The sequence below is a fragment of the Lactuca saligna genome, chromosome 5 (assembly GCF_052625555.1).
Source record: "Lactuca saligna cultivar CGN05327 chromosome 5, ASM5262555v1, whole genome shotgun sequence".
Classification (NCBI taxonomy): domain Eukaryota; kingdom Viridiplantae; phylum Streptophyta; class Magnoliopsida; order Asterales; family Asteraceae; genus Lactuca; species Lactuca saligna.
The window spans coordinates 49909192-49931618 of NC_136421.1; the positions used below are offsets into that span (position 1 = coordinate 49909192).

The 22427-nt window shown below is 41.5% G+C and overlaps 1 protein-coding gene across 1 annotated transcript; it reads right to left on the bottom strand.

Annotated features, from left to right (window-relative positions):
• Positions 1–395: 395 nt before the first annotated feature.
• Positions 396–1921, bottom strand: LOC145046758 (uncharacterized). The gene has a single exon (XM_078995030.1). It carries the CDS (start codon positions 1870–1872, stop codon positions 640–642), a length of 1233 nt encoding a protein of 410 aa, XP_078851156.1. The 5' UTR covers positions 1873–1921; the 3' UTR covers positions 396–639.
• Positions 1922–22427: the final 20506 nt, after the last annotated feature.

Below are 22427 nucleotides of genomic sequence, written 5' to 3' on the forward strand. Positions count from 1 at the left end.
AAAAAGTGTTTTGAGGTGGTGGAGTGATGTGTATTTCCTAGGAGCGGTTAAAAAACTGGGATAATGTGTCGTTGAACAGCCGGAACTTTTTGTGTTGTGCCATATCCTCAAAGCGATTGAATATGGTCCCAAACACTTGATATGATGATATTCTTTTATGTTATCTCGACAAAGTTTCCACCGATAACCACTGTCGCGGCTGCAAGTTTCATTTCCTACGGAGTTATGAGTGCTGAATAACTATTAATTACAAACCTGCTAGCGAAAGTTAACATATAGATGTGAGGGACAGCTGTATTCTATGAATTATGATATCATGTGCATATTATCGTAAACGGAATGGGGGGTCTAAGTTTGTCGATGAAAGAAATATATGATCACTGATTCTGAGAAAATTAAAGTAAGTTGCAGTAGTATGATATAATAATGTAATCGTGCTCTTCACCTCAAGCATAAAAGAAATACTTTTGTAAGCCACTTCATGTAGATTTAGACTGTGACGATATCAGTCATTGATTGTAATTTCTTCAACTCAGCCGCGCCTTCAACTCGAGCGTAACCAATATTAAAACCTATCATCCTTAAACTATGTATCAACTGCAGTAATATATTATTGTAACATTAAAAATTCATTACTTTTTACAGGCAATCAAGAAATAATAAATCATCCTGTATTATTGTATGCATTTGGAAATCCCAGAATGGGTCTTGTTGACTGCTTCCGTCATCTGCTCCTTCGTACATGTTCATAGTATATGACTCTATCATGTTCGACGAAAAATCCTCTGCTGGCACTGGTAGGTTCCATATTGGGCTGCCAATATCGCTACTATAGATCTCCATATCCTCCATACCGAAGGGGGAGATGGTGGTCGGAGAATCAATGGTGTTTTGGAGTAAGATATTCCAAAACGAGTCATTGTCACAACTCACTTCTTCAGCTACGGAGCTCGTGGTCGCCATAGCCACCGTCTCTGCATTGCAAGACAGATACTGGTCGGTCATCTCTTCGAGACCGGATAATGATATGCTTGAGTGCGAGGTGTAATCGCCTATCGCTACCATCGGTGAAAAGGGTGGTAATGTACATGTTTGGAAATCCCAGAGTGAGTCAAGGTCACACATCTCTTCGGTTCCGGAGGCGGAGGTGGTTGGCGAATGCACTGTGCTTTTACTAGGCTTCGTAACCAGGTCCTTCGCACTCCTCGACTCCTTCTCAACGGCAATATTCGTGGAAACTGGGGGTTCTATCGTGCTTGACGTATAGGTATCGTCATGATGTACAAGGGCGGAGGTGGTGGTGCCCATGGGTGGATCCGCCACAACTTTGTTCTTGCATTTTCCGACATCTGCATTAGACGAGGAGGAAGACGATTCCGGCTTCCATACATTCTGGCAAAGCAAGAGAGGGAAGTTAACTTTGGCTCGACTACCACGGAACTGAAATGCTGCTTTGTCATATGCGACAGCAGCTTCCTCCGGCGTGTCAAAAGTACCCAACCATAATCTCGCCTTTTTCCTCTCTGGATTTCGGATCTCCGCCGTAAACTTCCCCCATGGCCGCCTCCTCACACCTCTGTAACGTGTCCATTCTACAGGATCATCCTCTCCATTAGAAGCCGGTGTTTTCTTCTTCTTCTTTTTCTTAACATTTTCCGATTTTGTATGGTGTTCACCTTCACCGGATTCCTGTTCCATTATCTTCTTCAAAGACTCCGGACCATTTTCTTTACTAAAACAGGACTGATCACTGCTGGGACTCGTTACAGCTGGTAGCATCTCGGAAGCGTCATCCCGGTCATCCAAAAGATGCTTGCGAATGGCATCAAAAACGGAATAACCAGAATGTAAAGGAGAAGAAAGGGTTTCCATAGATGAAATGTGCGTTTGCCTTTGGGTGGTGGGTGTTATGTAAACAAATTTAATTGTGTTATGTATTCTTATGAGGGTATTCTGGTTATATATAGAGATGACAACAGTGAACTCGTTTTTATTTTCTTTTCCACGTGCTTGCAAACAACAGTTGTATCGCAATTTTTGTATTCTTGTGTTATAATATGTTTTAAATTGCCGAAAATACAAACACTCCTGCCACAAGGGCAAATGTATTATTTGATGAGATATTGATTTATGATAAGTGCTTTATTATTAATTTAAACATCAAAATCAATCAATCATATATATATATATATATATATATATATATATATATATATATATATATATATATATATATATATATATATATATATATATATATATATATATATATATATATATATTCAATAAATAACCATTATTAAAGGTTTTTCATACAACCAAATATTTTTTCAAGTTTAAAAATTATACTTCATCGAAAAAAAACAAAAAATATCAAATTTCCTAAATTCATAATGAGAATATTTATATATTTTTCCGATTCGTCATATGAATTCAAATTCATATTGTGAATAAGTAAAAATTAGCACTATAAATTTGACAAAAATTTTTTTTTTTCGAATTGTATATCGTTGGAAACGAGATAAAAAAAAATTATAAACTTCTGTATATATTTTTTTATTAAAAATAAGTTTTCATAGTTGAAAAAAAAAGATTGATTCACTGGTTTTATAGTTAATAATGGTTCTGTATTGAAAAAAACACTATATATATATATATATATATATATATATATATATATATATATATATATATATGTGTGTGTGTGTGTGTGTGAGTGTGTGTGTGTGTATATATATATATATGTATATATATATATATATATATATATATATATATATATATATATATATATTGTAACGTCAAAAAAATCTAATCCAAAAATATCATTTTAAAATTTATAAATGGTAATCTAAAACATTGTCATACTATCAAGATAGTCCAAAGTGTATTGCTACATCATAAAATGTAAGTGTAAATCACAAAATATGGAATAAAATAGTGTGTGCTCTACAATTATCTTAGATTATTCCCTTTAGAACAATAAGTACATGAAACATAAACTGGAAATCATAAGCACAAAACTTAGTGAGTTCTCCAAAATACAACATATCATACATAATACACACATAATGGGGTCCCGTCCTTCATCGGGCCCCGCTCGGCATCACGTCCTACCCAGCCTCGGGCCTCGCCTAGCATCGAACCCTGCTCGATTTACAAATCTGTCAATCAACAGGCCCTGCCTGACATATGACTCCGCCCGATACACATTTAAGCATATAAACATATAATCATACTAGTACATGTGATAATCACAAAGATAATAGCATATAATACAGTCATTGGGCCTCGCCCGACATTGAGCCCCGCTCGGTATACATACCAATACATACATATGCATGAGTCATTCTGACATCTAGCATCCTAACATAATAAACCATAGGGTGACATTGGTACCTTCGACCCACTAAACACAGTGTGGAAATTCACCATGACTACTGAACCTCATAGATAAATCATTGGTTGTTGGCTCGAAAATCTCCGCACTATCATCATAAAATAACGACCAACTAATAATTGGATCCCGACTCATAACTTATAGTCTAAACTAGGGTAAAAGACGGTTTTACCTTTTACCTAACTTGGCCCATTGCCAAGGCCCAAACACCCTAATCAAAAAGGCCCAAATCAAAAAATAGACACCCAAGACCCAGGTATGCCCCAATCTTACAATTTGGGCCCAAATCCTTTTCTGGGATTTCAACAAAAAGAACCCGACATAAAGATATCCCAACAGAACCCTAATCTCCTAATGTCCAAACATGGCCCAAAACCGAGAAGCACAATTTCCGAAGTCCACCTACTGAGTACACACGGCATACTCAGCTGATATGCTTATCGTACACCCTTTGGGGCTAGTATGTGCAGCGTACCAGCTTAGTAGGCCCAACGTATTCCTAGTTGGACACCCTACTTAATTAAACAGTTAATTCGTTGGGACTTCAAGCTAAACTCTTTGATCTATCTAGTAAGAGCACTAATCACGTAAAGTTGGTAAATTTACACACATGCATGGCTTAAGGGGGATCAAGAGCTTAAATAGATCTTAACAAATCTCTTAACACATATATGGTCCAAGATACATGTAATATCCCGACTCCTAGGTTTTTCTTTATTATTATTTATTAATGAGACTTCATGTGTGACTCGACGAGTTTTGAGCCTAACTCGTCGAGTAGAGTCCGTTAGACCACATGGGTTTAATGATCGACTCGATGAGTCAGAGAGCTGACTCACCGAGTAGGAATTGTGAGGTGAATCCCTAAATCCTTAGGTTTGAGGCATATTTAAGGAAACTTATGTCCTCATTTCCGCCTCACCAGCTTCCCTACTTCCCTGAGTGAAATCCTAATCGGCCTTTGAGTTAAGAGAAATTGTTAGAGCTTATATTTGAGTGTTTAGTGAACCATTTGAATGAGAAGAATGGAGATTCAAGCAAAGAACGAGGAATGACTGTGAGATCCAGTAATCATTCACTTGGAGCCTTTGTTGAAAGATAAAAATTCATCACTTTGGTCATCATATTGCTTAGATCTTGCTAATAAGAAGTTTTTGGGGCCTTTTCTCATATTTTCTTGAGATTTGGTATGAATTGTGCTTGCCAAGCATTAAGTGATAAGATCTGGACTTTGTGAGGTCCATAAAGTCCAAAGGTCTCAGCTTTATCCAACCTTAAGGGTTATTGTGCTTAAAAATCTTGGTTAGAGCTCTTATTTGGCATTATGGAGCAAACATGTGATGCATGAACGTTAAGATCGAAGCTTTACATAACATTCGACCCTTGGGAGGCTAGATCTAGAGTTTGGGGTGATAGATCTGCCTTAAAACGTCTAAATACGATTTTGACTTAAGGGATTCGACGAGTCAAATAGCTGATTCGATGATTCCGCCAGGGTTTTCCTCAATGACTCTAGTCATGGGAAACTTGGCGAGTTGGCGGTACAACTTGACGAGTTAAGTCTGGTTTTCGCGAGATTCCAAAGGAACAAGGGGGACTGGATGAGTCACATAGATGCACTCGGTGATTCGAGTCAACATGGATAGTTGACTCGAGTGTTGACTTCTGTTGACTTTGGGGTGTGGTCAAGGCATGGCGTATGAGGACTGTGGAGGGGTAAAATGGCCTTTTACCCATTCCATGAGATTGAGAGGGAGATTAACCTAATTTATTTTGATTCATGATTTAACTGTTGATTAGAGATTGTTATCTTATATGTTAGGCGAAGGTTAGTTCGAGATTCGTATACATGATTATTATTTACTTGATTACGAGGTGAGTCTTCTCATTATACTTACAATGAGTGGTATCATTGTGTGACCGAGATGTCTTATGTTTTTACCTATGTATTTTGATATTCTACATTATATATTTGCTATTTATGCTGAGTATTGTTATTACGAGCTTACTGAGTCAGGTTTGGAGGGTCCGCCCGAGTTGTGGGACTGGAGGGTGTCCATCAAGACACATTAACCGGAGGGTTGTATTGAGTTAGCCTTAAGTATCTAATGTGATGTGTGTGGTATTTTCGGAAGTCACTAAGTTTCGTGCTTACCGTGTTATGAGTTATGTTTTTGAGGTAGCTCTCAGGATCACTGGAAGGCACCGACTTGATTGTACACACACCCGAGTTGGAGATGTCATTTTGGAGGATCCTAGATTTGTGATATATTTGGTTTTGGAACATGTGTTTTGATAACTTGATGATTATGGGATTTCTGTGATTTTGAAATGCGATAATTGTTTTTTTTAATGAAAATTTTTCTTTGAAATTTACGGTGTTACAAGTTGGTATCAAAGCCTTAGTTTGAGGGATTCAGATATATCTTCAGTTGTGTCTGGGTTAAAACTAAGGATTTGAGAAAAAATTTCAAAACAAATAGATTTTTCTAAAAATGAGAAAAAAAATTTAAGAGAAAACGAGTTGGAGCAGTGTGTACAATCAGCCAGAGCCTGAACGGTGATTTCTCAAAATACCTTTACTTTTGTGTTATGAGATATTTATGAGATATTAGTTATGCATGCTAAAACATAGGCTAGGCATTTCATATTTTAGGATCATAGTCGCCTGATTTGTGATGCCTTACCCTAGGAACTGATGCTATCTGTTATGTGATTTGAGTATGTACCAAGTAAAAGTATTTAGGAGGAGTCACATTGAGAGAGGCTTCTGAATCGAGAAATAATCCAGGAGAGATACCTAGATGAGAATATGAGAGATCTACTGAGACAACAGTCTATATTATTAGTGAGGTTTAGAGTACTTGTTAACTGGGATTCTAGGAGAAGGACTTGGCGTGACTACAGGTTGGTGTGGAAGGTAGTATTTGGCCTGTACTACTAAAAGCATTGGATATGTATGCAACCCATGTAAGAATCTTTAGCATACTAAGGAGAAATTAGGGGCGTGTGATCAAGTGTGAGTTTGCTCAAGTGAGTGTCAGATGATTTTGTGTTGTGTTTTAGAGACATCATGGTGAATACACGCTACAACCTAGGGAGCAGTGGGACTAGCGATGATGAGATTTGCATGATGATTCATGAGGAGCGGCCCGCATCCATACGAGAGGCAATTCTGGTGATGTTTGGGTCTAATAATACCACCCTGATTGAGACGTTTGATTAGTGGTACACCATTATTACCGAGGCTATTGCTGCTGCAGCCACCGTAACTGTCGTTGCTGGCAGGCCATAGGGGGGTGACTCATTGTTGTTTCATGATTTCAACAAGAGAAATCCGTCATATTTCAATAGCACACATGATCCGATTGCTGCTATGAGATGGAGTATGATATTGAGGGATGTTTTTACACATGTCCTTGCCTATAGCATTTGATGGTTCGATTTGCATTAAATCAAATTTGCTTGGGAGCGAAGGACTGGTGGAAGTTTTTGACAACCATTTTTACTCCTATAGTGACTTGGGAGAGATTTACATTGATGTTCCGAGATGAGTATGTTCCCCCAGTAGAGAGGTAACGATTGGCCCAGGAGTTTCTATCTCTCAAACAGAAGACATAGTCAGTTACTGAGATTACACGGATATCTCACGAGAGGGCGTTGTTCTGCCCTAAGCATGTGTATACTGAGCAGGCACGCATGAGTTGGTATTTAAGCATTTTGTGGAGGGATATTCGAGAGGTCATGGCGAACTCCTAGGAAATTTGCTAAGCTTTAGGTAAATGCCAAAAGGAGGGAGATCGAGCTGGAGACTCAGGCTAGGGAAGAGGCGGTGTCTCATAGGAGAGATTGGAGGTCAGTGCAGTCGCAACTGTCAGCGAAGTGGGCTAAGCCCGCGGATTCGATATTAGGAGGCCAGAAGGGCCGCACTTGTGGCAAGTACGACAAGACTCATGAGGGGTCGTACCGAGCGGGGATTTGCTAAAAATGTGGAAAAGATGGCCATATAGCGAAGGATTGCCCTACGAGATTTGAAGTTTGCTTCCACTGGAAACAGACAGGCCATCGGAAGGTCGAGTGCCCCTTACTTCTTCAGGGATCAATATAGGGATATGCACCTACTGCTTTATGTGATACTGATAGTCGGTCGATGAAGGCCGAGGTTCCGAGGGCTAGTGGGAGAGCTTTTCAACTGGCAGCAGAGGAGGTCCATGCATCACCTGATGTCGTGGTTGGTATGTATTTTCCTTATTTATTTATTTGAGATATATTGTGCTTATCATGTGCTGTATTTGGGTACATTTCTTGTGAGTTCTATACCTACTTTGCTGATATTTGATTCGGGTGCGAGTTGATCATTTGTATCACTAGCTTTTAGTCATCACATCATTATCCAACGTGAGGTGTTGAGTTGACCTCTGAGGGTTTCTATAGATCTCGAGCATGTGGTTTTTTCTACTGTTGTATTGTGAGGATGTGTGCTGGAGATTTTTAGTGTCAAATTTCTGATTGATTTGGTACCGATTATGATGGGTGATGTCTGTGTCATCGTGGGCATGGATTTGTTGAGCCATTTTGGAGCAGTGATCGACTACGAGCGTCAGTTGGTGACTATATGAAACCCTAGTAGGGGAGTTCTTATAGTGTATGGAGAGGGTACCAGATCTAGGTCAACTTTCTGCTCTACTGCCAAGGCAATGCAAATTTTACAGCAGGGTTGTATGGGCTTCTTGGCGTATGTGATAGATATGTGGGTTGTCACAGCGAGGCTGAGTTCTATCACCGAGTTTCCGATAGTGTGTGAGTTTTCTGATGTTTTTCTCGAGGAGTTTCCAGGTGTGTCTCCTGAGAGGCAATTGGAGTTCGGGATTGATTTGGTTCTGAGGGCAGTGCCCATCGCCAAAGTACCTTATCACCTTGCACCACCAGAGATGCAAGAGCTATCCTTACAGCTTCAGGAGCTGTTTGGGAAGGATTTTATCAGGCCGAGTACTCGCTGTGGTGAGTGTCAATCCTTTTTGTCAACAAAAAGCATGGTTCACACCGTATGTCCATTAATTACCGGGAGTTGAACAAGCTGATAGTCAAGTATCGTTACGCATTTCCAAGGATCGACAATTTGTTTGATCAGTTGCAGGGGGCGTCTTCGTTTTCCAAGATCGATTTGTGGTCAAGATATCATCAATTTGTGGTCATTGCTTTTGGGCTTACCAACGCATTGGCATCATTCATGGACCTCATAAACATGGTATGTAGACCTATGTTGGATAGATTGGTGATCATGTTCATCGATGATATTTTGGTGTATTCGAGATCCATAGATCAGCACGAGAAGAATATTAGAGAGATTATTGGGGTGTTGAGGATGAAGAGACTTTATGCCAAATTCTCCAAGTGTAATTTTTGGCTACGAGAGGTACAGTTCGTAGAACATATTGTAAACCAGAAAGGGATATTGGTATATCTAGCCAAGATTGAGGCAATCATGAGATGGGAGGTGCTAAGACCTCCTACCGAGTTCAGGAGTTTTTTGGGTTTGGTCGACTACTATCAGAGGTTTATCAGAGATTTCTCCAAGATCGACGTTCCTCTCACCAAATTGAACAGGAAGGATGTTACTTTTGCTTGTGGTCCCAAACAGCAGGCTTCAATTGAGACTCTTCGCCAAAGACTGTGAGAAGACCCAGTGCCAGCCCTCCCCAAGGAAGCAGAAGACTTTGTAGTTTACTGTGATGCGTCTATATCAGGTAGGGGTGTGGTGTTAATGCAGCGGGGGCACATGACAGAATATATATATCAAGGAAATTCAAGCCTCATGAGAGGAGATATCCCACCCATGATCTAGATTTGGGGGCGGTGGTGTTCATCCTCAAGAACCTTTGCTATTATTTATACGGGGTCAGGTGTACCATATACACAAACCACAAGAGCCTGAAGTATCTTATGGATCAGCCCCACCTAAACATGAGACAGAGGAGCTGGTTGGATTTAGTGAAAGACTATGAATGTGAGAGCTTATATCATCCGGGCAAGGATAATGTGGTAGCCAACGCTCTGAGTCGTACAGCTGGTAGCATCTCGGAAGAGTCATCCCGATCATCCAAAAGATGCTTGTGAATGGCATCAAAAACGGAATAACCAGAATGTAAAGGAGAAGAAAGGGTTTCCATAAAAGAAATGTGCGTTTGCCTTTGAGTGGTAGGTGTTATGTAAAACAATTTAATTGTGTTATGTATTCTTATGCGGGTATTCTGGTTATATATAGAGATGACAACAGTGAACTCGTTTTTATTTTCTTTTCCACGTGCTTGCAAACAACAGTTGTATCGCAATTTTTGTGTTCTTGTGTTGTAATATGTTTTAAATTGCCGAAAATACAAACACTCCTGCCACAAGGCAAATGTATTATTTGATGAGATATTGATTTATGATAAATGCTTTATTATTGTTTATCAAATTTAAACAGCAAAATCAATCAATCATATATATATATATATATATATACATATATATATATATATATATATATATATATATATATAACCATTATTAAAGGATTTTCATACAACCAAATCTTTTTTCAAGTTTTAAAAATTGTACTTCATCGAAAATAATTTCATATTTAAAAATTGTACTTCATCGAAAATAAATTCATAATGAGAATATTTATATATTTTTCCGATTCATCATATGAATTCAGATTCATATTTTGAATCAGTACAAATTCAAACTATAAATTTGACAAAAAAAAAATTATTTTTTCGAATTGTATATCGTTGGAAACGAGATAAAAAAAATTATAAACTTCTATATATATATATATATATATATATATATATATATATATATATATATATATATATATATATATATATATATATATATATAATAAAAATAAGTTTTAATAGTTGAAAAAAAAAAGATTGATTCACTGGTTTTATAGTTAATAATGGTTCTGTATTGAAAAACAATATATATATATATATATATATATATATATATATATATATATATATATATATATATATATATATATTGTAACGTCAAAAAAATCTGATCCAAAAATATCATTTTAAAATTTATAAACGGTAATCTAAAACATTGTCATACCACGAAGATAGTCCAAAGTGTATTGCTACATCATAAAATGTCAGAGTAAATCACAAAATATAGAATAAAATAGTGTGTGCTCTGCAATTATCTTGGATTATTCCCTTTAGAACAATAAGTACACCAAACATAAACTGAAAATCATAAGCACAAAATTTAGTGAGTTCTCCAAAATACAACATATCATACATAATGACACATAATAGGGCCCCGCCCTTCATCGGGCCCCGCTCGACATCACGTCCTACCCTGCCTCGGGCCCAGCCTAGCATCGAACCCTGCTCGATTTACAGATCTGTCAATCAACAGGCCTTGCCTGACGTATGAGTCCGCCTGATACACATATAACCGTATAAGCATAGAATCATACTAAAACATTTGATAATCACAAAGATAATAGCATATAATACAGTCATCGGGCCTCGCCCGACATTGATGTAACAACCAAAAATTTCAACAAAATTTAAACTTTTCAAAAACATCCCAATTCATTAAGTTATTACAAAATGGTTTTCAATACATTTATTATCAGAGTATTCCCAGGTCCATATCATAAAACATAAACACGAGGAGCGGTACGATCAAGCCTTTGCCTTGCCACGGTCTCCTGAAGAACTTGAAAAACATTAAACCACAACTGGAAGCCCGAAAGCTTAGTGAGATACCCCCAAAATACCAACCATATATATATCATACACATAACATGCTATATCATAACGAATCACAGAACAGCCACGCATATCGGGTCTACTGTGGGACTGGTCCGCTGTGTCGGGCCTTTAGTCCACCTGGTCCACCCTCCGAGTCCAGTCATGTCCCTCGAGTCTGCAGTGTGGTTGGTCCGCCCGCACCGGGCCTTCAACCAACCTGGTCCACTCTCTGAGTCTACAGTATGACTGGTCTGCCCGCATCGGGCCTTCAGTCGGCCTGGTCCACTCTCCAAGCCTCGGCACGTCTGGTCTGCCCTCGTGGGCCCTACAGCCTATCTGGACCGCTTGCTAGGCCTTCGGAACAATCGGCCCGCCCTGGGTATCTTGGCCTACAACACAAAGCAGGACCCACCTAAACCCAACTCCAGTCCAAACAACCATGTGAACATAAACATACAATTATATAACAATTCATATTCAATCAAACCGATCTAGCAGATCACGTAACACAACATACTCTAAGCAGGATACTGACCTAACCGGTCTCTAGCATAGCATCACCCTATATACTAGGATACCGACCTTAACCAGGCCTCTAACGAATACCATCCTAACTACCAGGATGCAAACATATAAAAGCAATAACATAACAACAGATAACCGGATCTCAATCCGATAAAGGTCCGGCCTTGGTGCCTTAGACCCTGTTGATATAGTGAGGATAACTCATCTCGAAACTGTTGGCTGAACGGATAACTCAAGCTGCTTCGACTACTGGTAGGATCTCCACCACTCGCCAACCACCAATACACTGAACTTAAAACAATATTCAACAATTACGAAAATACCAATGGAAATCAACTGGTCAACCCTTGGTCAAAGTCAAAGTTAAAGTCTACACCTGACTGACTCTACTCGCCGAGTCCTCATACACATAATCTCCTTTAATTCGCGACCCAACTCGCCGAGTCATCCCTTGACTCACCGAGTTACAGTCCTTCCAAAAGAAACTTGGACCCTACGAACAGACTCGCCGAGTCTAAGAACAGACTCGCCGAGTCTACGACTATCTTCAACCTACTCACCGAGTTGTTCTTACAACATGCTGAGTTCCAGGCCATCTTCATCCAACTCGCCGAGTTCGATCCTTTCTTCAAGCAACTCGCCAAGTCCACCCATGTGACTCGCCGAGTACCACCGGGTCTGAATCCATACAGAGGCTTTCCAAGCCATGTAGATGATCCAAACCATAAATCTACCCCTCGTAAGGCCATCCATCACGTAAAGTAGCAATCTTTACGTGAATCCAAGGAGATCTAGGCATTTTCACTCTAGGGTTTGGGTTTTGAGACAAGATAGCTCCATCAGTCACTGAAAAACAGGGACCTTTATGCATTCTAACACTCCTCCATTCCAGATCTGAGGTAGCAACCTCAGATCTAACCTCTAAACGTTAATACATGAAAAGATATAATCTCTAACACCTCCAAAAATGATGAATCTAGATAATAGCAGCTCAAACAATGAAGTAATACCTCAAAAGGATGCTCCAAGAGAAGGTTAATCCAAATCCTTGCAAAGCCCTTTGATCAAATTCTCTTCTCCTTCAAGATTTCTTCAACAATCACTTCCCCAAGCTCCAAATGCACTCAAATCCTCCACAATCACGTATCTAGGGTTTCTGGACTTCAAGGGAGATCAAAGAGGCTGGGGAGAGGGTTTAATGTCCTTTATATAGGGCTCATCCCCCGAATTTAGGGTTTTCTTCACACAGTGCCTACTCGCCGAGTCCAGCCTTGGACTCGCCGAGTTGGCCACTTAATACGCGACCTGAGTCGCGACCCTACTCGCCGAGTCCACCCATGGAATCGCCGAGTTCCCCTTTCAAATTTACACTTTTAGCTCTTCAACTCTACTCTTGATATTCCGGGATGTTACAATTCTACCCCACTTAAATTAGGCTTCGTCCTCGAAGCCTGCGACAACTCAACTCTAGAAATTCTCTTGTATTACAACTCCTGGCATTAACCCAACCAGGTTCCTCAAAGCACAACCATGGAAACCAGAAACTCACTCTCTCCTTTCTCGCGGTGTCCTGACCACCGTCACAAGCCGACCACCGGCTTTACCCTCTAATAACCACACCTAACAACTGAGTAACACCCATGATGCAACACTGCTCCAAATCACAACCATCACGCGACCCATATGAGCTAGAAATAACCATGCACCACCGGATTCCCGATCCGAGTCCAACTCTATCCATTCCATGCTGACAGAAAGACACATTTTTCAGAACAACTCCCATGAGTTCTCCTTCAGCAATCACATGCACATGCTGAACTAGCTCTAGCACCCTCGGGTTAGGAAAACCCATCACACTGACGACCCTCAAAACATCCCTCAGGATGAACCATGACTACACAATTCCTTCACCAAAATCAAGCCGGGAAATCCAAAACTCCATCCCTGCATCCCTTACGAGTCTCTTGACTTTACACCCTTGGAATTTCCTTCGGTGACCTCGGCAGACATCAAAACCGGATGTAATTCCATATCACTGCCGCACACACTGCAAAATAGCCATAATTAAAACACCTCAGCCATAACTTCGCACAACTGATTTAACTTTCGTGACTTACACTCCCCCCTCGGAGCTACATTCCTTTTCTTTTTCCTTACCAAGGAGATTCACTTGGCTGCCTTGACACTACCACAAGTGCCACGGTGCTCACCCAATACTACACCATTTCCTTATGGCATAACCGCTATCCCATGCACCATACATACTTTGTATCCACTCGTGAAGACTCTCAAGCCCATGCACTAACTCCACTGATTGTGATCAATATCCGGGGCTAGACCTTGCAGCGCTAACATATCGTGACATACTCAATTCATTTCCTCGCACCGATCTAACGACACATGCAGAGTCTTCAGCATGAATGGGCCGCCTTAACAGGCCTTCAGCCAAACTGGACCACTCTCATAACCTTCAGTAGACCTGGACCGCCCTCCAGGGCCTTCAGTCTAGCTGGATTATTCACCGAGCCTTCGGCCTAACTGGTACGCCTACTGGCCTTCAGTCTATCCGGACCGCTCAACTAGCAATCAACATTTCGAGTTACACCTTCGGGAAACTCCTCCCATGCATATTGTTCAAGCCCTATAGGGGTTCCGAACTCTACCTCCATCCCATATACTCACTCCCGGCCTAATCGTAGGCCTTCCACAATCAATCATTAATGGTCTGTATCCCACCCCACACGCCTACCATTTACTCATACCCGCCAATGCCCTTGGCTGACCGAGACACTACTGAATCCCCTGCAGCTAAACAACCTTTCATACTCGTCAATCCTCCGGAGAATTCTCCAATTCTCCCCCACTTAGAGCACTGACTATCAACCACCGATCGCCATCACTGACCTCCCCCAACAACCCTTCACGAAACGAACACTTACACATGAACCGATTACCACTAACACGAGCAATCTTCACAAATCACACATCAACACTGATCATCCCGGACTTGAAAGAAACTCGATCTTCAGCTAACCACTCCTCAGACTGCAGATGCTACCCGATATTCAGACCAACCCCGATTCCCACGAACAACCCTCATGAATGATAACCAACAAAATTTCTAACACTAAGCCCATAACCATACCATAACCCTCAAAATCAAAGAATACAATACCAAAAACCATGCAACGAGACTAGAAGATAAACGATACTCCACAATAATCACAAGATAAACAAGACATCAAGAAAGAAACATACCCGCAGCTGTATCCAACACTGCTCTGACCTCCTCTGTTACAAGCTGAAAAGCGTGACCCTGAGCCCTTGGGGGCTCTGCCCCACCCTGACCTCCACCTGTGATCCACAACGTGGCCGGTGTTGGAGCCTACACCAGTCCTGCAGCAAGCTGTGGACAGTTGACCCTCAAGTGCCCAACCTAATGATAATGATAACAAATCCTCAAATCCCGAATCAGTGCTGATTGCCGACAATCTCTCACATAGTGCCCCTCCTTTCCGCACTTGCAGTATGCACCACCGGACAGAAAAACTCTGGTGTGACCCCTCCCACACTTCCCACATGTGTGGTTGCTCTGATCTCCCAATATAGAATCGATGGTCTTAGACCGTTTCGGCACCAGCTGCGACTGCATCGGAGCCGACCTCAGCTCACACAACTGCAACTCAATCTCTAACTTGCGCCGCCTGGCGGCCTCCTACAACTTCAACAAAGTCTCACACCTCTGTGTAGACACAGACTGTCTGATATCCCAATTGAGCATACTCATATATCGGGACATCTGGGCCTGCTCTGAAGCGAACTCAGGGCAGAACATCGCCCTCTCCGTGAACATCCGGGTGATCTCAGTCACCGACTCCGAACCCTGCTTCAGCTCCAGGAACTCCTGAGCCAATCTCTCTCTCTCAACCCGCAGAACATAACGAGTGCTAAACATCTCTTTGAACTGATCCCATGAGACCGCAACCCTCTGCGCATCCGAATACGACCCCGTAGTCAATCTCCACCAATCCTTGACCCCGAGCCTCAACAGGTTCAGAGCACACCTCACCCTCTGATCAGCAGGGCATGAACACGTGAAGAAACACCATTCCACGTCTGACAACCATCTCATAGCAACAATCGGGTCCTAAACTCCATCAAAGGTAGGGGGCTTCGTATTATCGAAATCTCGATACTGAAAACCCCTACCAGCTCCTCCCCCTGCTGCTGCTACAACCATTGTAGCTGCCACGGCAGCCGTCTCTACGAGAGCCGCATAACGCTCATCAAAATACTCCACCATGGCGGTCTTGATCGACCTAAACAGTTCCGGCAGCTCAGCCCGGAACAACACAGCAACCTCATCGTGCAGGATCTCACGTATCCTAGCATCCAAAACGCCTGTGCTCATCTAACCAACAAACTCGGGCGGTACAGACCCACCCAGAACTCCCTCTCATGCTCCTAATCCTGACCCGGATCCACTCCCAGCATGCCTTGAAATCTCCATACTGAAAATAAACCAAAAAATCTCAGACACTTCCCACTATCCCGGGAACCAACTCTCAACCCAACCCTAGAGGTCATGGTTTCCCTGATATGCGTATGGGTCCTGTGATTTCAGTAGTACGGGCCCATACTACCTTCCACACCTACCCATATTTGTATGAAGTACTACCACAACACCCTAGTGACAAATATACATAGCAAGCGCTCAATCATCACTCCTAGAGGAACACTGGAAATCTCATACAGAGGAAAACCCTAGGCTAGCAGGCATCATAAAACAGGCAACATTATCATGAAATCCTGAAGATCCTTAGCCTAGTACTAGCATGCTATTCTATCAAAGCTCAATAAAACAAATATCATGTATGGTCTTTTGGGGTTACTTACTGGCTCCGGCTGATCGTACCTTCGCATCCTCTTTTACTTATTTTGAAAACCATTTTAAATTCACTTTTGAAAACTCTCCTCGATTTGAGACTGGAGTCACACGAGTGTTCCTTCAATTCACTCAAACCAAGGCTCTGATACCAACTTGCAACGACCAAAAATTTCAACAAAATTTAAACATTTCAAAAACATCCCAATTCATTAAGTTATTACAAAAAGGTTTTCAATACATTTATTATCAGAGTATTCCTAGGTCCATATCATAAAACATAAACACGAGGAGCGTTACGATCACGCCTTTGCCTTGCCACGGTCTCCTGAAGAACCTGAAAAACATTAAACCACAACTGTAAGCCCGAAAGCTTAGTGAGATACCACCAAAATACCAACCAAATATATCATACACATAACATGCTATATCACAACGAATCATAGAACAGCCATGCATATCGGGTCTACTGTGGGACTGGTCCGCCGTGTCGGGCCTTCAGTCCACCTGGTCCACCTTCTGAGTCCAGTCATGTCCCTCAAGTCTGCAGTGTGGTTGGTCCGCCCGCACCAGGCCTTCAACCCACCTAATCCACTCTCTGAGTCTAAAGTATGACTGGTCCGCCCGCATAGGGCCTTCAGTCGGCTGAGTCCACTCTCCGAGCCTCGGCACGTCTGGTCCGCCCACGTGGGACCTACAGCCTATCCGGACCGCTCACTGGGCCTTCAGAACAACCGGTCCGCCTTGGGTATCTTGGCCTACAGCACAAAGCAAGACCCGCCATAACACAACTCCAGTCCAAACAACCATGTGCACATAGACATACAATCATATAACAATTCATATTCAATCAAACCGATCTACCAGATCACGTAACACAACATACTCTAAGCAGGATACCGACCTAACCGGTCTCTAGCATAGCATCACCCTATATAGCAGGATACTAACCTTAACCAGGCCTCTAATGGATACCATCTTAACTACGAGGATGCAAACATACCAAAGCAATAACATAACAACAGATACCCGGATCTCAATCCGATAAAGGGCCGACCTTGGTGCCTTAGACCCTATTCATATATTGAGGATAACTCACCTCGAAACTGTCGGTTGAACGGATAACTCAAGCTGCTCCGACTACTGGTAGGACCTCCACCACTCGCCAACTAACAATACACTCAACTTAAAACAATATTCAACGATTACCAAAATACCCCTGGAAATCAACTAGTCAACCCTTGGTCAAAGTCAAAGTCAAACTCTACCCCTGAATGACTCTACTCACCGAGTCAACCCGAAGACTCGCCGAGTCCCCATACATAGAACTTCCTTCAATTCGCGACCCAACTCGCCGAGTCATCCCTTGACTCACTGAGTTACAGGCCTTCCAAAAGAAACTTGGACCCTACGACCAGACTCGCCGAGTCTACGACTATCTTCAACCTACTCGCCGAGTTGTTCTTACAACTCGCCGAGTTCCAGGCCATCTTCATCCAACTCTCCAAGTTGTTCTTCCAACTTGCCGAGTTTGAGCCTTTCTTCAAGCAACTCGCCAAGTCCACCCATGTGACTCACCGAGTACCATCGGGTCTGAATCCATACAGAGGCTTTCCAAGCTATGCAGATGATCCAAACCATAGATCTACCCCTCCTAAGGCCATCCATCAAGTAAAGTGGCAATCTTTACATGAATCCAAGGAGATCTAGGCATTTTCACTCTAGGGTTTGGGTTTTGGGACAAGATAGCTCCATCAGTCACTGAAAAACAGGGACCTTTATGCATTCTAATCCTCCTCCATTCCAGATCTCAGGTAGCAACCTCAGATCTAACCTCTAAACTCCAATACATTAAAAGATATGATCTCTAATGCCTCCAAAAATGATGAATCTAGATAATAGCAGCTCAAACAATGAAGTAATACCTCAAAAGGCTGCTCCAAGAGAAGGTTAATCCAAATCCTTTCAAAGCCCTTTGATCCAAGTCTCTTCTCCTTCAAGATTTCTTCAACAATCACTTCCCCAAGCTCCAAATGCACTCAAATCCTCCACAATCACGTATCTAGGGTTTCTGGACATCAAGGTAGATCAAAGAGGCTGCAGAGAGGGTATAATGTCGTTTATATAGGGCTCATCCCCCGAATTTACGGTTTTCTTCACACAACGCCTACTCGTCGAGTCCAGCCTTGGACTCGCCGAGTTGGCCACTTAATACGCCACCTGAGTCGCGACCCTACTCGCCGAGTCCACCCATGGACTCGCCGAGTTCCCCTTTCAAATTTACAATTTTTTGCCGTTCAACTCTACTATTGATATTTCGGGATGTTACAATCGATCCCCGCTCGATATACATACGAATACATACATATGCATGAGTCATGCTGACATCTGGCATCCTAACATAATAAACCATAGGCCAACATTGGTGCCTTCGACCCACTAAAACAGTGTGGAAATTCACCATGACTACTGAACCTCATAGATAAATCAATGGTTGCTGGCTCGAAAATCTCCGTGCTATCATCATAAAATAACAACCAATAAATAATTGGATCCCGACTCATAACATGTAGTCTAAACTAGGGTAAAAGACGGTTTTACCTTTTACCTAACTTGGCCCATTGCCAAGGCCCAAACATCCTACTTAAAAAGGACCAAATCCAAAAATAGACACCCAAGACCCAGGTATGCCCCAATTTTACAATTTGGGCCCAAATCCCTTTGTGGGATTTCAACCAAACGAACTTAACATAAAGATATCCCAACAAAACCCTAATCTCCTAATGTCCAAACACGGCCCAAAACCAAGAAGCCCAATTTCTGAAGTCCACCTGCTGAGTACACACGACATACTCAGCTTGTATGCTTATCGTACACCCTCTGGGGCTAGTATGTGCAGCATACCAGCTTGATAGGCCCAGCGTACTCCTATTTGGACACCCCACTTAATTAAACAGTTAATCTGTTGGGACTTCAAGCTAAACTCTTCGATCTGTTTCTGTAAGGGCACTAATCACGCAAAGTTGGTAAATTTACACACATGCATGGCTTAAGGGGGATCAAGAGCTTAAATAGAGCTTAACAAATCTCTTACCACATGCATGGTCAAAGATACATGTAATATCTCGACTCCCAGGTTTTTCTTTATTATTATTTATTAATGAGACTTCATGTGTGACTCGACAAGTTGTGAGCCTAACTCGTCGAGTAGAGTCCGTTAGACCACATGGGTTTAATGATCGACTCGATGAGTCGGAGAGCTAACTCACCCAGTAGGCATTGTGTGGTGAATCCCTAAATCCCTAGGTTTGAGGCATATTTAAGGAAACTTATGTCCTCATTTCCGCCTCACCAGCTTCCTGACTTCCCTAAGTGAAATCCTAATCGGCCTTTAAGCTAAGAGAGAATGTTAGAGCTTATATTTGAGTGTTTAGTGAAGCATTGGAATGAGAAGAATGGAGATTAAATCAAGGAACAAGGAGTGACTGTGAGATCGAGTAATCATTCACTTGGAGACTCTGTTGAAAGGTAAGAATTCATCACTTTGCTCATCATATTTCTTAGATCTTGCTAATAAGATGTTTTTGGGGCCTTTTCTCATATTCCTTGAGATTTGGTATGAATTGTGCTTGCCAAGCATTTATAGATAAGATCTGGACTTTGTGAGGTCCATAAAGTCCAAAGGTCTCAGCTTTATCCAAGCATAAGGGTTATTGTGCTTAAAAATCTTGGTTAGATATCTTATTTGGCATTATGGAGCAAACATGTGATGCATGAACGTTAAGATCGAAGCTTTACGTGACATTCGACCCTTAGGAGGCTAGATCTAGAGTTTGGGGTGATAGATCCACCTTAAAACGTCTGAATACGATTTTAACTTAAGGGATTCGACGAGTCAAATAGCTGATTCGACGATTCGGCCAGGGTTTTCCTCGATGACTCTAGTCATGGGAAACTTGGCGAGTTAGCAGGACAACTTGACGAGTTATGTTTGGTTTTCACAAGATTCCAAATGAACAAAGGGGACTCGGTGACTCACATAGATGCACTTGGTGATTCGGGTCAACATGGATAGTTGACTCGAGTGTTGACTTCTATTGACTTTGGGGTGTGGTCAAGGCAGGGCGTATGAGGACTGTGGAGGGGTAAAATGGTCTTTTAACCATTCCATGAGATTGAGAGGGAGATTAACCTAATTTATTTCAATTCATGATTTAAGTGTTGATTAGAGATTTTTATCTTATGTGTTAGGCGAAGGTTAGTTCGAGATTCGTATACGTGACTATTTTACTTGATTACGAGGTGAGTCTTCTCATTATACTTACAATGAGTGGTATCTTTGTGTGACCGAGATGTCTTATGTTATTACCTATGTATTTTGATATTCTACATTATATCTTTTCTATTTATGCTGAGTATTGTTATTACGAGCTTACTGAGTCAGATTTGGAGGGTCGGCTCGAGTTGTGGGACTGGAGGGTCTCCCTCGAGACACATTAATCGGAGGGTCGCATTGAGTTAGCCTTAAGTGTCTAATGTGATGTGTGTGCTATTTTGGGAACTCACTAAGCTTCATGCTTACCATGTTATGAGTTATGTTTTTGAGGTAGCTCTCAGGATCACGGGAAGGCACCGACTTGATTGTACACACACCCGAGTTGAAGATGTCATTTTGGAGGATCCTAGATTTGTGATATATTTGGTTTTGGAACATGTGTTTTGATAACTTGATGATTATGGGATTTTTGTGATTTTGAAATGCGATAATTGTATTTTTTTTAATGAAAATTTTTGTTTGAAATTTACGGTGTTACAAGTTGGTATCAAAGCCTTAGTTTGAGGGATTCAAATATATCTTCGGTTGTGTCTGGGTTAAAACTAAGGATTTGAGAAAAAAATTCAAAACAAATAGATTTTTCTAAAAATGAGAAAAACTTTTAAGAGAAAATGAGTTGGAGCAGTGTGTACAATCATCCAGAGCCTGAATGGTGATTTCCCAAAATACCTTTACTTTTGTCTTATGAGATATTTATCAGATATTAGTTATGCATGCTAAAAGATAGGCTAGGCATTTCATATTTTAGGACCATAGTCGCCTGATTGGTGATGCCTTAGCCTAGGAACTGTTGCTATCTGTTATGTGATTTGAGTATGTGCCGAGTAAAAGTATTTAGGAGGAGTCACATTGAGGGAGGCTTCTGAATCAAGAGATAATCCAGGAGAGATACCTAGATGAGAACATGAGAGATCTACTGAGACGACAGTCTATATTATTAGTGAGGTTTAAAGTACTTGTTAACTGGGATTCTAGGAGAAGGACTTAGGGTGACTATAAGTTGGTGTGGAAGGTAGTATTTGGCCTGTACTACTTAAAGCATCAGATATGTATGCAACCCAAGTAAGACTCTTTAGGATACTAAGGGGGAAGTAGGGGTGAGTGATCAATTGTGAGTATGCTCAAGTGAGTGTCTGATGATTTTGTGTTGTGTATTCAGAGACATCATGGTGAATACACGCTACACTCCAGGGAGCAGTGGGACTAGCGATGGTGAGATTTGCAGGATGATTCATGAGGAGGTGGCCGCATCCATGAGAGAAGCAATTCTGGTGATGTTTCGGTCTATTAATACCACCCTGATTGAGACATTTGATTAGCGGTACGCCACTATTACCGACACTATTGTTGTTGCAGCCACCGCAACTGTCATCGCTGGCAGGGCATAGGGGGTGAGTCGTTGTTTCATGAGTTCAACAAGAGAAAGCCGCCATAGTTCAATAGGACACATGATCCGATTGCTGCTATGAGATGGAATATGATATTGAGGGATGTTTTTACACATGTTCTTGCCTAGAGCAT

Excerpts from the sequence above, each read along its gene's own strand:
- LOC145046758 (XM_078995030.1), bottom strand. The coding sequence starts at position 1,872 with ATGGAAACCCTTTCTTCTCCTTTACATTCTGGTTATTCCGTTTTTGAT.